The sequence below is a fragment of the Carcharhinus amblyrhynchos genome, chromosome 17 (assembly GCF_965287045.1).
Source record: "Carcharhinus amblyrhynchos chromosome 17, sCarAmb.v2.hapA, whole genome shotgun sequence".
NCBI lineage: Eukaryota > Metazoa > Chordata > Chondrichthyes > Carcharhiniformes > Carcharhinidae > Carcharhinus > Carcharhinus amblyrhynchos.
Genome location: NC_137340.1, coordinates 17,591,838 through 17,604,523, shown reverse-complemented (window position 1 = coordinate 17,604,523; position 12,686 = coordinate 17,591,838). Strand labels below are relative to the sequence as shown.

Below are 12,686 nucleotides of genomic sequence, written 5' to 3'. Positions count from 1 at the left end.
AAAACAAATTAATAGATTTCTTTCAGAAAATAATATTTTGCCATAAGGTTTGAGTAGCTTGAGACATGACATATGGCAAGTGTGTCCTGTATGAGAGGAACAGGTGACTTTGAACTTTTGGTTCCTAAATGTTTTCCACTACTGTTTTTTCATCGTCACATATCTGTATCTATTGATGGAGATTGATTGCCAAGATTAGTCACTAACTCCATTACCACCATGCAACTACTAGGATGGTAAAAGGCAAACTTGATGGATCTTGGCCTTAATTATTTTGTCCAGGAATTCTTACGTTTCTATGAAATAGAGGGCAGAACCTCAGCCCTGTAGGGCTGTAAAATGCAGCGAGCCACTCAAAGACCATTGACTTTGATGGGATGGAGAACCCCACCAAGGTGTGGGTGGGGAAAGGATAAAATTCCACCCATGAATTTGAATAAGACATAGAACTTGTGCATTACTACTATATATATTTTGTGTTGTCGGTTTTTCTTTCAAACTAGTGATTCATGTTTAATTGCGAGTAATAACTGAAATGACAGATTGTTGATCAAAAATTATTATTTAAGAACATAAGAACATAAGAAATAGGAGCAGGAGTAGGCCATCTAGCCCTTTGAGCCTGCCCCGCCATTCAATAAGATCATGGCTGATCTGTCATGGCTCAGTTCCACTTTCCCACCCTCTCCCCATAACCCTTAATCCCCTCGCTTACAGGTCTGGGTTTGGGGACCTTTTTCTAAATGCAAAGTGTAACAATTAGATTTTCTGAATTGGCTGTCCAAGTAGTAAATTGGCTTGGTACTGTAAATCTCACCTCTGAGTTAGAAATTTGGGGAGTTAAATCTACTGCCAGAAATTCAAGCAGATGAAATGGCACCACATTGTAATAATGAGGGATTAAAGTTTTTATTTATTAGTCACAAGTAGGCTTACATTAATGCTGCAATGAAGTTACTGTGAAAATCCCCTAGTCGCTACACTCTGACACCTGTTTGGGCACACTGTGGAAGAATTTTGTGTGGACAATACAATACACTTAACCAGCACGTCATTCAGACTGTGGGAGAAAACCCATGCAAACACAGGGAGAATGTGCAAACTCTGTACAGACGGTGACCCAAGCCGGGTATTGAACCCAAGTCCCTGGCATTGTGAGGTGGCAGTGCTAACCACTGTGCCACCGTGCCACTGCAGATTGTTAGGTGTAGCTTGATTTGTACAACTGAAAATGAATGTCCAGACTGAGACCCGAAAGGAATTAGTTTCAAGGAACTGAAAATGATCTTAAGAAGAGCAGACTTTCAGAGCTTAAGCCAAGACTCTGTGGATTCAGATGAGCATCAAAGACCCCCATGGCACTTTGAATCAAAAATCCCACCCAGAATTTCCACTTTGAAAACAATCAGCAATCGGGGTGCAAACTGCCAGTTTTGAGAAATGCTCTCAAAACACATTTGCATACCACCGAAAACAACATTTGCTATGAATTGCAATTTGCAAATTGGGCAAAGATTTAGAACATAATAAGTGGGTGCTTTAAAAAACATTCCTTAAGGTGTGTAAGAATGATGACTTGATGTAGTTTGATTAATACAGCTGAAAGTGAGTGCCTAATAGAGCCTTGAAAGGAATCCAATTTCTGGGACGGCACAGTGGTTAGCACCGCTGCCTGATAGCGCCAGGGATTCAGGTTCAATTCTGGCCCCGGGTCACTATCTGTGTGGAGTTTGCACATTCTCCCGGTGTCTGCGCGGGGTTTCCTCCGGGTGTACTGGTTTCCTCCCACAGTTACAAAGATGTATGGGTTAGGTGGATTCGCCATGTTAACTTGCCCCTTAGTGTCAGGGGATTAGCATGGTAAATATATGGGGTTTCGGGAATAAGGTCTGGATGGGATTGTGGTCGGTGCAGACTCGATGGGCTGAATGGCCTCTTTCTACACTGTAGGGATTCTATGATGCAAAGAACCGAAATGACTTTCAAGATCCGTGCAGAGAAATTTATTTTACTGCTGTACAGCCATCAGTCCCTCAGTAAATTTTTAAAAAGCTTTTTCAATTAATTTTAAAACATGCCTGTCAAAGTCGCCCCCATCTTTAAAACCTCCTCAAAGGTGTACAAACGAGCAGAGTTAGTGAAAACTGCTGGAGTTTAATTCATCCTGGGAGTATAACCAGTTCTGCATAGGGGGCCAGCTTCCAGCATGCTTTTTTTATAACTGGCGCAAAAGATCACAGAACTTTGATTTTCAGGCAAATTGTGTGAATGAAAACCAGTGCAACTGAGGAGAAACTCCAAGCCTCTTCCTTTATCCAAGCTCTATCTTTCTTTAATGGGAGGATAACCTGAGAGTTGGGACACTGCGTTCACTCAACATTACTGACCCATGAAAATTAATAGACAGAAATCCAGTGGGTCTCACCCACAACAGATCCAAAACAATGGACAAAAGGAGTAGAAATGGTATGAGGAAAAGTTTATTCACCCAGAAAGTGGTTGAAGCCTGGAGCAAAACTTCCTGAGAGGTTCACTCGAGGTATTCAGAAGGGAATTGGATTGCTATCTGGAAAGAATGTGCAAGGTTACAGAGGTAAGACAGGGGAGTGGGACTAGGTAAAATGTTCTTTCAGAGAGGCTGTACAGACTCAATGGGCCGCCTTGCGCACTGTAAAGATCTTGTGAACCAGGCCCAGATTCCTGATCTGTACTCCTGGAGCAAGAAGCAAATTTGTGAAATCGATCAATGCGCGCAGAAGATTTGTGGAATGTTCTAATTGAAAGCTTTCCATTGGATAGGAAAATGTTTCAATCTTAACTACGTAGTTACTCATAAAATTGTTCATGTGTTATCAGCCCCTACAGTGAACAGAGCAGCCAAACCATCTGGTTTGTCCTCAAGTCCCAAAGCAGGATATCCTCACAGTCCAGGTATTTAATTAACTTTCTTACCAAGAAATCATTATGAATTTTGAAATCTCGTTCACGTTACAAAGCCGGTGTTCCAGCCTTACAACTCTTTCAAAATTGGAGATAAGATCCTCTGCCAGGGATTCTCTTGAAAGCAAGTTGAATGTAAGTGTGAGGTTATCCACTTTGATAGCAATAATAGGAAGGTAGGTTACTCCTTGAATAGGTGTGAATTGAGAGGGGTGGATACTCAGCAAGATCTTGGGAGTCCTCATACATCAGTCACTGAAAGTGAGCACGCAGGTACAGAACATAAGAACATAAGAAATAGGAGCAGGAGTAGGCCATCTAGCCCTTCAAGCCTGCCCTGCCATTCAATAAGATCATGGCTGATCTGAAGTGGCTCAGTTCCATTTTCCCACTTTCTTCCCATAACCCTTAATCCCCTTGCCTACCAAAAACCTATCTACCCGCATCTTAAATATATTTAGCGAGGCAGCCTCCACCACTTCAACGGGCAGAGAATTCCAGAGATTCACCACCCTTTGAGTGAAGAAGTTCCTCCTCAACTCCGTTCTAAACTGCCCCCCCCTTATCTTGAGGCTGTGCCCTGTAGTCCTGCTGTCCTCTCTGAGCGTGAAGAACCTCTCAACCTCTACCCTATCCATCCCCTTCATCATCTTATACGTCTCAATAAGATCTCCCCTCATCCTTCTAAACTCCAATGAGTACCAGCCCAGTCTATTCAGCCTCTCTTCATAGTTCAATCCCCTCAACTCCAGTATCAGCCTAGTGAACCTCCTCTGCACTCCCTCCAAGGCCAAAATATCCTTGCGTAAGTGCGGCGACCAAAACTGCACACAGTACTCCAGCTGTGGCCTCACCAGTTCCCTGTACACTTGCAGCAAGACCTCCCTGCTTTTATATTCAATCCCCCTCGCTATGAAGGCCAGCATCCCATTTGCCTTCCTGATCACCTGCTGCACCTATAGGCTGGGTTTTTGCGACTCATGCACAAGGACCCCCAGGTCCCTCTGCACCGTAGCATGGTGTAGCTTTTCGCCCTTTAAATAGTAGTCCCTCCTACTATTATTCCTGCCAAAGTGGATAACCTCACACTTGCCAACATTGTACTCCATCTGCCAGGTCCTCGCCCACTCGCTCAGCCTATCTAGATCCCTCTGTGGACTTTCTACACCCTCCGCACAATTTGCTTTTCCACTTATCTTTGTGTCATCAGCTAATTTCGACACCCTACACTCAGCTCCCTCCTCCAGATCATCTATATAAATGGTAAATAGCTGAGGCCCCAGCACTGATCCCTGGGGCACTCCACTAGTCAGTCCGAATCTCCCCTGTCTAACTCTACAGCAGGCAGTAAAGAAGGCAAATGTTGGCCTTCATAGCGAGAGGATTTGAATATAGGGATAAGGATGTTTTGCTGCAATTGTATAGGGCTTTGGTGAGGTCACATCTGGAATAGTGTGTGTAGTTTTGGTGTCCTTATCTGAGAAAGGATGCCCTTGCTATAGAGGGAGTGCAGTGAAGATTTACCAGGCTGATTCCTGGGATGGCAGGTCTGTCATATGAGGAGAGACTGAGTCGGTTAGGATTATATTTAATTGGAATTTAGAAGAGTGAGAGGGCTCACATAAAAACTGATAAAATTCTAACAGAGTTAGACAGGGGAGATTCTGAAAGAATGGTCCCAATAGTGGGGGAGTCCAGAACTAGGGGTCATAGTTTGATGATAAGGGGGTAAATCTTTTAGAACTTGAGGTGAGGAGAAATTTCTTCACCCAGAGGGTGGTGAATGTGTGGAATTCATACCACAGAGAGTAACTGAGGCCAAAACGTTGTCTGATTTCAAGAAGAAATTGAACATAAGTCTTGGGGCTAAAAGGATCAAGGGATATGGGGGGAAGGGGGGATCAGGATATTGAATTTGATGATCAGACATGATCAAGATGAATGGCAAAGCAGGCTTGAAGGGCCGAATGGCCTACTCCTGCTTCTAGTTTCAATGTAAGTGTGGATTTCTATTGCAGCAGGCCAAGAACATTACATGTTGGTTGCCTTCATCCTACCTGCCATTTTGTTTTACTTTAGGCCACCCTTGGAGGCTGTGCTATCCATCATTCCTAGAGGGATTGAAAAGCTCCCTGCAGTTTAAATTTAATTTTTAAATATCTGGGGTCCTACATCAGTGCCTTTGGGACAGGTGGGACTAATGTGCACCCTTGCTATTTAATTTACCTGTGACGTAAAGGGAAAATAATGCTGTAGAGAAGTATTTCTAAATTCAATTCCTCTGTCCCTGCCTGTATCTGAATAAATGTATTAGCTGCCGGTGGGCCCAAGGAACGGAAAATGGAAAATGGAAAAGATGTAGGAAGGCAAGAATATAGAGAAAAGTGGGGATGGAGTGAGAGGATTGGGGTTGGGGCGGTGGGGGGGGCATCTTGACTGTTCCAGTGAAAAATCCAGCCCAGCAATAATTTATGTTCTAACAACAGAAATATTTGAAAAGCCCATTGCAGCTACTGCAATTGGTGCTAACAGTAGAGAGTGTCAGATCAAAATATTGAAGAGTTCAGAAATAACTCTTGGGCAAGGGTTTCTGGCTGTTCCTGCAGTGGGATCTTCCAGTCCCAACGATGGCGAGCAGTGGTGGCAGAGGGTATGAACAACAGAGTACCCCAGAAGATGTCCCCGCCAGCCAGTGGTGAAGCACCTCTGCCACCCCAAAATGACACCGCAGTGGGTGGGGTGGGGGGTGGAAAATCCCACCCACTAATGTTTGCTTTATTTTGTAAGTACGCAAAGTTTATGATGTTTATCACAAGTGAATGATGTTGGTGTTTGGGAAGTTTTCCCATAACATTAGTCAGTGAGATAAGTCTTAAAATTAAAAATATAATAATTTTGACATTACATAAAGAAAATACAGCATGGCTGTATAAGATCTCACTCTATGTATCTGCTTCTGGGGGAAGACAAGATTCTTATGTGAATCATACATGTTTAGGTCAAATGTAAATTCATTATGTTTTTATTCAGGACAACCTGCGTCAACAACACAACAGCACACAGAAAGCTCACAAAGTCATGGTAAGAGAAAAAGCAAACCATTTTTAATTTAGCATTCTATCTTTAATATACAAAGTCAAAAGCTGACATTGGGTAGAGGTACCACTATACAATGGGCATAGTCCACTGCCTGCCGACTAGCGAAAGAAATATAGAGAAGAGTGCAGGCAGATTGCTCAGGGGTGCAGAAACCATAGTGATAATGGGGGACTTCTAGTGTATACAGGGCAGAGGGAGGAAGAGGTTTTGAAGTGCATTTGGTCAGTATTTTTTCTGGCTCAATGAGAAAGGAGACGTTGCCAGATCTGGTTCTGAGGACTGAGGTGGGACAAGTGGATCAAGTGTCAGTCGGGGAACTTCTATGGAACGATGATCATTGTATCATAAGATTCAGGTTGGCCACGGAAGGAAAGAAACTGAAATAAAAATTCTTAATTGGAGGAGGGTAAATTTCAGTGGGATGATATTTGCCCTCAGGAAAATTGGAATCAAAAGTTGGCAGGCAGGTATAGAAACCCAACTGAACAGAAGGAGGCCATTCGGCCCAGTGAGCCTGCACCGAGAACAACCCGACCTCGGCCCTATCCCCGTAACCCCACATATTTACCCCGCTAATCCCTCTAACCTACGCATTCCATGTTTTCATGAGGAGGAAAGGTAGAGCAACCAAAACCAGAGCTCCCTTGAGACAGAAAGAGCAAGATAATCAGAAATAAAAAGTAGTAAGAGGTGAATGGAGCCAATTAGGAACCAAAAAGGGTTCAACCAAATCAAAATCTATGTGCAGCAGCTGAGGACATGGCTGATCTACTGAATCAATACTTTTCAGCTGCCTTTACCAAGGAAGAAGCTTCTACCAAAGTCATAATGAAAGAGGAGATAGTTGAGCTGGTGGGTGAACTAAAAATTAATAAAGACAAGATGTTAGCTGGCTGTATTTAAACTTGATAAGTCACTAGGGCTGCATGGGATGCATCCAGGAATAATGAGAGAAGTCAGAGTGGAAATTATAGAGGCATTGCCCATTATCTTCTCCTCCTCTTGGAGAACTGTAAATGATGCACTCTTGTTCAAAGAAGGATGTAATGGTAAACCCAGCATGGAATCACAGAATCATGGAACACTGGTACAGTGCTGGGCAAATACTTCACATCCCATAAGAATGAGGCTGAAGGCATGAATTCAGGGAGGGAGATTGCAAGGTTCATGAGCAAATTGACATAGGGAAAGATAAGGTATTGGAGATATGGTCAGCCTTAAGTGGACAAATCTCCAGGTCTGGTTGAATTGTGTCCCAGGTTTCTTTGGGAGGAAGGAGGAGATTGCAAGGGCTGGGACCCAAATGTTGAATTCCTCCCTGGCCATGGGGGGAGGTGCCAGAGACGGGAGAACAGCTCATGTGGTTCCGCTATTTAAGATGACTGTGGCGGGTCATCCACAAATTTACTAATTCGACCCGCCACAGTCATCTGTGTTGCTTAAATAAATGACAAATAATAGGGGACACAGCACAGATCCTTGTGAAACACCATTGGTTACTGGCTTCCAGTCACTAATGCAGCCTTTTGTTATCACCCACTGTCTCCTTCAACTGAACCAATTTAGAACCCACTTCATCAATTTGTCCAGTATCACATCTGCATTTGCCTTCTTTATATTTTCCCATGTGGGACCTTGTCAAAGACTTTGCTGAAATCCATATCAACTACATCAACTGCACTATCCTCATCTACACACCGCCTCAGAAAATTCAATCTTATTTTAGGCATGGCCTCCCTCTGACAAAGCCATGTTGACTATCCCTGATCAGGCCTTGCCTCTCCAAGTGGAGAGGGATGCTCTCCTTCTGAATTTTCCCAGTAGTTTCCCTACCACTGGTGTGAGACTCACTGGTTTATAGTTCTCTGGCTTATCTCTACAACAATTCTTAAATAGCGGAACCACATGAGCTGTTCTCCCGTCTCCCAGAAGATAGAGACAGAATGGTCAAATGGACAGATAAGTGGCAGATGGAATGTAACCCTGAAAAATGTAAGATGATAAACTTTGGAGGGAGTAATTTGACAAGGTGTGAAACTAGATCATATGAGGAGCAAAAGAACCTTGGTGTGTTTGTCCGCGGATCTTTGAAAGCAGAAGGGCATGTTAATAGGCATATGGGACGCTTTCATCAATTGGGGCATAGATTACAAAAGCAAGGAAATCATGCTGGAGTTGTATAGAACTCTGGTGAGGCCACAGCTAGAGTAATGTGTGCAGTTCTGGTCACCACATTACTGGAAGAATGTGATTGCACTGGAGGGGGTGCAGAGGAGATTCACCAGGATGCTGCCTGGGATGGAACATTTAGATTATCAGGAGAGGTTAGATAGGCTTGGGTTGTTTTCAATGGAGCAGAGAAGACTGAGGCGTGACCTGATCGAGGTACACAAGATTATGAGGGGCATGGACAGAGTGGATAAGGAGCAGCTGTTCCCTGAGTTAAATGGTCAGTCGTGAGGGGACATCGACTCGGGGTGAGGGGCAAGTGGTTTAGGGAGGATGTGAGGCAAACCTTTTTTACCCAGAAGACAGTCTGGAATGTGCTGCCTGGGAGGGTGGTAGAAGCGGGTTGCCTCATATCCTTTAAAAAGTACCTGGATGAGCACTTGGCACATTATAATATTCAGGGTGATGGACCAGATGCTATAAATGGGATTCGGTGAGAGGTCAGGTGTTTCTCACACGTTGGTGCAGACTCGATAGGTTGAAGAGCCTCTTCTGCACTACGTGATTCTATAATTCTATGAATTCTGATGGGGTATAGGAACAAAGAGACCTGGGGGGAAAATGGACATAAATCATTGAAGATGACAGGGCAAATTGAGAAAGTACTGTTAGTTAAGAAGGCTGATGGGATATGGGACTTCTTAAATAAAAATATAGAACACAGAGACAATCAAGTCACAATGAGCATTTATAAACCTCTGGTTGGCCATGGCAGAATTGTGTTGAATTCTGGCCTCCACACGTTGAGAAGGATGTGATGGTTTTAGTGAGAGATTTGTGAGAATGGTTCCAGAGGAATAGATTAGAGACACTGGATTGTTATCCTTTCGGAAGAGAAGATTGAGAGGAGATTTGGAAGAGGGATTCAAAAATGTACAGGGCTACAGGATCATTGTGTGGGGGGACTGGAACAAGCTGACGGGTCAGCACAGACACAAAGGGTTGAATAGCCTGGTTCTGTGCTGTAACCATTCCATGATTCTGTGATAATTCAATATTGGGGGTATTCAGTAACTAGCTAAGTTGCATTATCAACTTCGAAAATAATAATTCCTGAACTGATGAACAGACCTTTAACTACCAACTAATTATCATCTTGTTAATAAATTATTCTTGTGTTATTGCGATACAAAATGAACTCTTTAAAAGTGTTGAATTGAATGAAATATAAATACTACTTTGTTTAATATTGTACAGACAATTCTTTCTGTAAATTTAATTCTAATTGACCTGGTGCCTGGCGCTGGCAGTTTATTTGGAGAATTTTGGCCGAACATTCAATTATACTTTAAATGAGCCAATCTTCAGTATTGTTGCATCAGTAGGAGTAGTTGGGAGTGTCAGTTGTTGCAATAGAAGCACTGTGCCAAAATTAGAACCAGAAAATTGGCTTTCAGCAGCACCAGTTTTGGCATTAATATAGTCACTAGTTTAGCTATGCCATCATTGCTTTTATCCCATGGCCTTCCACTTTTCTGATCAGTCTAATATGTGATAACATACAAAAGATGTTTGATAAAGTAACATAACAACATCAATCACATTACCCAGTTCATTGATCCACTCTCAACAAAACACAATCAAGTTAGTTAAATACAATTTGTCTTTATTTGCCTATTAGCTTTAATTAACCTGTACTTGTGAGACTTCATACTGTGCCCACCCCAGTCTGATGCTGGCATCTCCACATCATAACCTGTACTCGTTGAGGTGACTGTTGATTTCTCCCTCGGACAGTCACTGCTAAAGGTTTTCCCACCACTTAGTTAAACTGACTGGTCTGTAGTTGCTGAGTTTGCTCTAACACCCTTCCAAGAGGGTAACATTTGCAAATTCAGAGCATTTGAACTGAGCAAATGCTAGAAAATGATACACGGTTAGCCGTTCCGGATTGAGGTGGCCCATTTTATTGCTGTCCTTTGGCTGTACAGTGCTGTGTATCTGAGGGCATTTTCCTGCCCCAGATGGTTTGGAGGAACTGATGAACTCGTGGTGCAGCCCCACCCCCTGGTGACCGAAGAGACAAGTGCAGCATCAGAGCCGAGAGGGCTGAAACAGCATTCTCTTGCCTGTCACTCTGAAGACCTTGTTGTTGAAGGGCAGATAAAGCAAATTTCTTATCTACCTTGCCCAAGGTAGCCACAGAACATGTGGTCCAGGAGAGTCCCTGATTTACTGGGCAAGTGCACAGGAACGTGCATTAAAATTCCATTCAAAAAAATCTTTAGACACAGCTGTGTGTCTAAAATCTCCATTGATTTCGGGTGGGAATTTCCGATCTCGCTCGAGTGAAGCTGTAAAAGGCTGCCCAATGCCTGATCCTCTGCACCTTAGGGGAAGCCTAGCTAATCCTGACAGTGGGGATCCTGACCACTCCACCCTGTTTTCTCTTTCACTCTGCCAGCCAATAGAGATGGAAATCCACCCTAACACTAAGGGTGCACCTTCTTCCTATCCACCCCATTCATAGAGAACAAAACTTGGCATAAAAATAGATTTCTGAATTTCTTATTCCTTTCTACAATTTAAAGATGAATTAATTTTGTTCTCAGCAGATTAATTTGTTCTTAAATGAGTTCCTTAACAGCTGTTGACAGGAATCAGAAGTTAAATTGAGTAATTCAATTTATACATGCAAAACCAAAGTAGCAATAAATAGGTAAAATTGTAATGTGTTTAATTTTGCATGGAAGCACATCAATTGATTTTCTTTTAATCTGTGTGAATATTACATTATATCTCCCACACATAGATGTGTATGAAGTTCCAGATACAGAGGTGAGTTTTTGACTCATCATACCTAAATATTTCAGCTTAAGTTTGTGTTGTGAAAATGTTGCTTTAAACATTAGGGAAAATAGAAGTTCCTGAAATTATACTTTTTTATTTGACAATATTGGTATGTCTTTCTAAATAGAATTGAGACTAATTCTACCTGAAGGGTCAATTGCCAATGGCACATGAATCCCCTAGTCTCAATAATAATGAATCATTAAGGTGCAAATTTGTAGGAATAGCAGTAAACTGGCTGCTTTGATCCTGTTTCCCCATTCAGTGAGATCATGGGGGAATTTTTTTGCCCTGCTCATCATGTGGCGGGCAGACGGTGGGGAGGGGGAGTTGTGGGGGGGTGGTAGTGTGGGTGGGCAGACCATGCAAAGGTACATTGACCTCGGGCGGGATTTTCCCGTTTTGGGGCAAGTCAGTGACCTATCTCCACGTGCCTATATTTATAAATATATTAACAAATATATGAATCTAAATCCTTGAATTCAAACCTGCTTATTTGTGCAAGAGGCAAACTGTGACCAAGTGAAATGTAAAGGAGAGTATAACAATGCAGGGGCGAATTTTCAGCAACTGTTGAGAATCTTATAAAGCCTCAACCCACCTGAGACTGGTGGGAGACTGAAGGAGAATGGGGTTAAGATGTGGTAGATAGCTCACCGCCCCAAACCCATCTTTAATTGCTGCTGAATCGGAGATGATGCTGTATGTGTTGCTTGCAAAGAGGGTTCCCTCTGAGTGTTGCTGCATGGTACCATCCTCATAAACCAGCACAAAGGCATGTACGGAAGGAGATGCAGCCATTTTCAGCCCTTTGCTACATCATTCCTGTACCAGGCAGATGCTGCAAGGTTTTCGTTGGTGGCAGATAATAAAGTCATTCGTTCAATGTTCTGCTGTCTAAGGCCCAAGAAGATACGACTCACTGGTCACACCCAGCTAGGTGCACCAGGGCTTACCAAAATGATTAATGGCATGTGACAGATAACATTGTCCTTTGTTCAACCCTGGAGTGTTATGTACAACATCATGTACAGCATGATGTGGAGCACTTCTGCACAATTCCAGTGTAGGAGCTAATCAGGCATTTAGTGTCCCATTGTGTTGCCATAAATGATCTGTTCCTTCTGGGAAGACAAGCAGCTGCCAGCAAAGTGAAGTTGTTTCTCTTCAAAAACCAGGTGACCGATCGACCAGGCATCTTTCCCAGGTAGCCACTGTTCTCCGAATACATCAGCTCAAAGAATCGTTGGCAAATCCACAGGTGCCCATAAAAGGAACTAGAGGCAAAAAAAAATAACTACTTAGGAAAGCCAAAATGCTAGCGCAAAAAACACTCAAAAACAAAATTACCACCACGGTCTTGGGAAAATGCCTCTAATCGATCACCTTAAAATTCCATGGGCTTTTTAAAAGCTAGTAATTGGAAGGACCATCCCAGGTTTCCTAGGCCTCTGTGTGTGATGGACACACTCGGCTGGATTTTCAGCACAGGGTGGTGAACCTGACATCCAGGTGAATTCAGGATCCTGATTCTGTACCTGAATGTGCTATTTTTAAGTCTAAGTGGCTGCAAAACAAGCTTGGCAACCAGTTAGCGGTACCGACCATTTTGGTGCTGCTTTGCAATC

The 12,686-nt window shown here is 43.0% G+C and overlaps 1 protein-coding gene across 1 annotated transcript in view; it reads left to right on the top strand.

Annotated features, from left to right (window-relative positions):
- Positions 1-12,686, top strand: part of blnk (B cell linker) — a 202,671-nt gene that overhangs the window by 146,017 nt on the left and 43,968 nt on the right. The window contains exons 11-13 of the mRNA XM_080205586.1: positions 2,857-2,931; positions 5,971-6,021; positions 11,021-11,046. Of these exons, the coding sequence (XP_080061712.1) occupies positions 2,857-2,931; positions 5,971-6,021; positions 11,021-11,046 (152 nt within the window). The remainder of the gene's footprint in view (positions 1-2,856; positions 2,932-5,970; positions 6,022-11,020; positions 11,047-12,686) is intronic.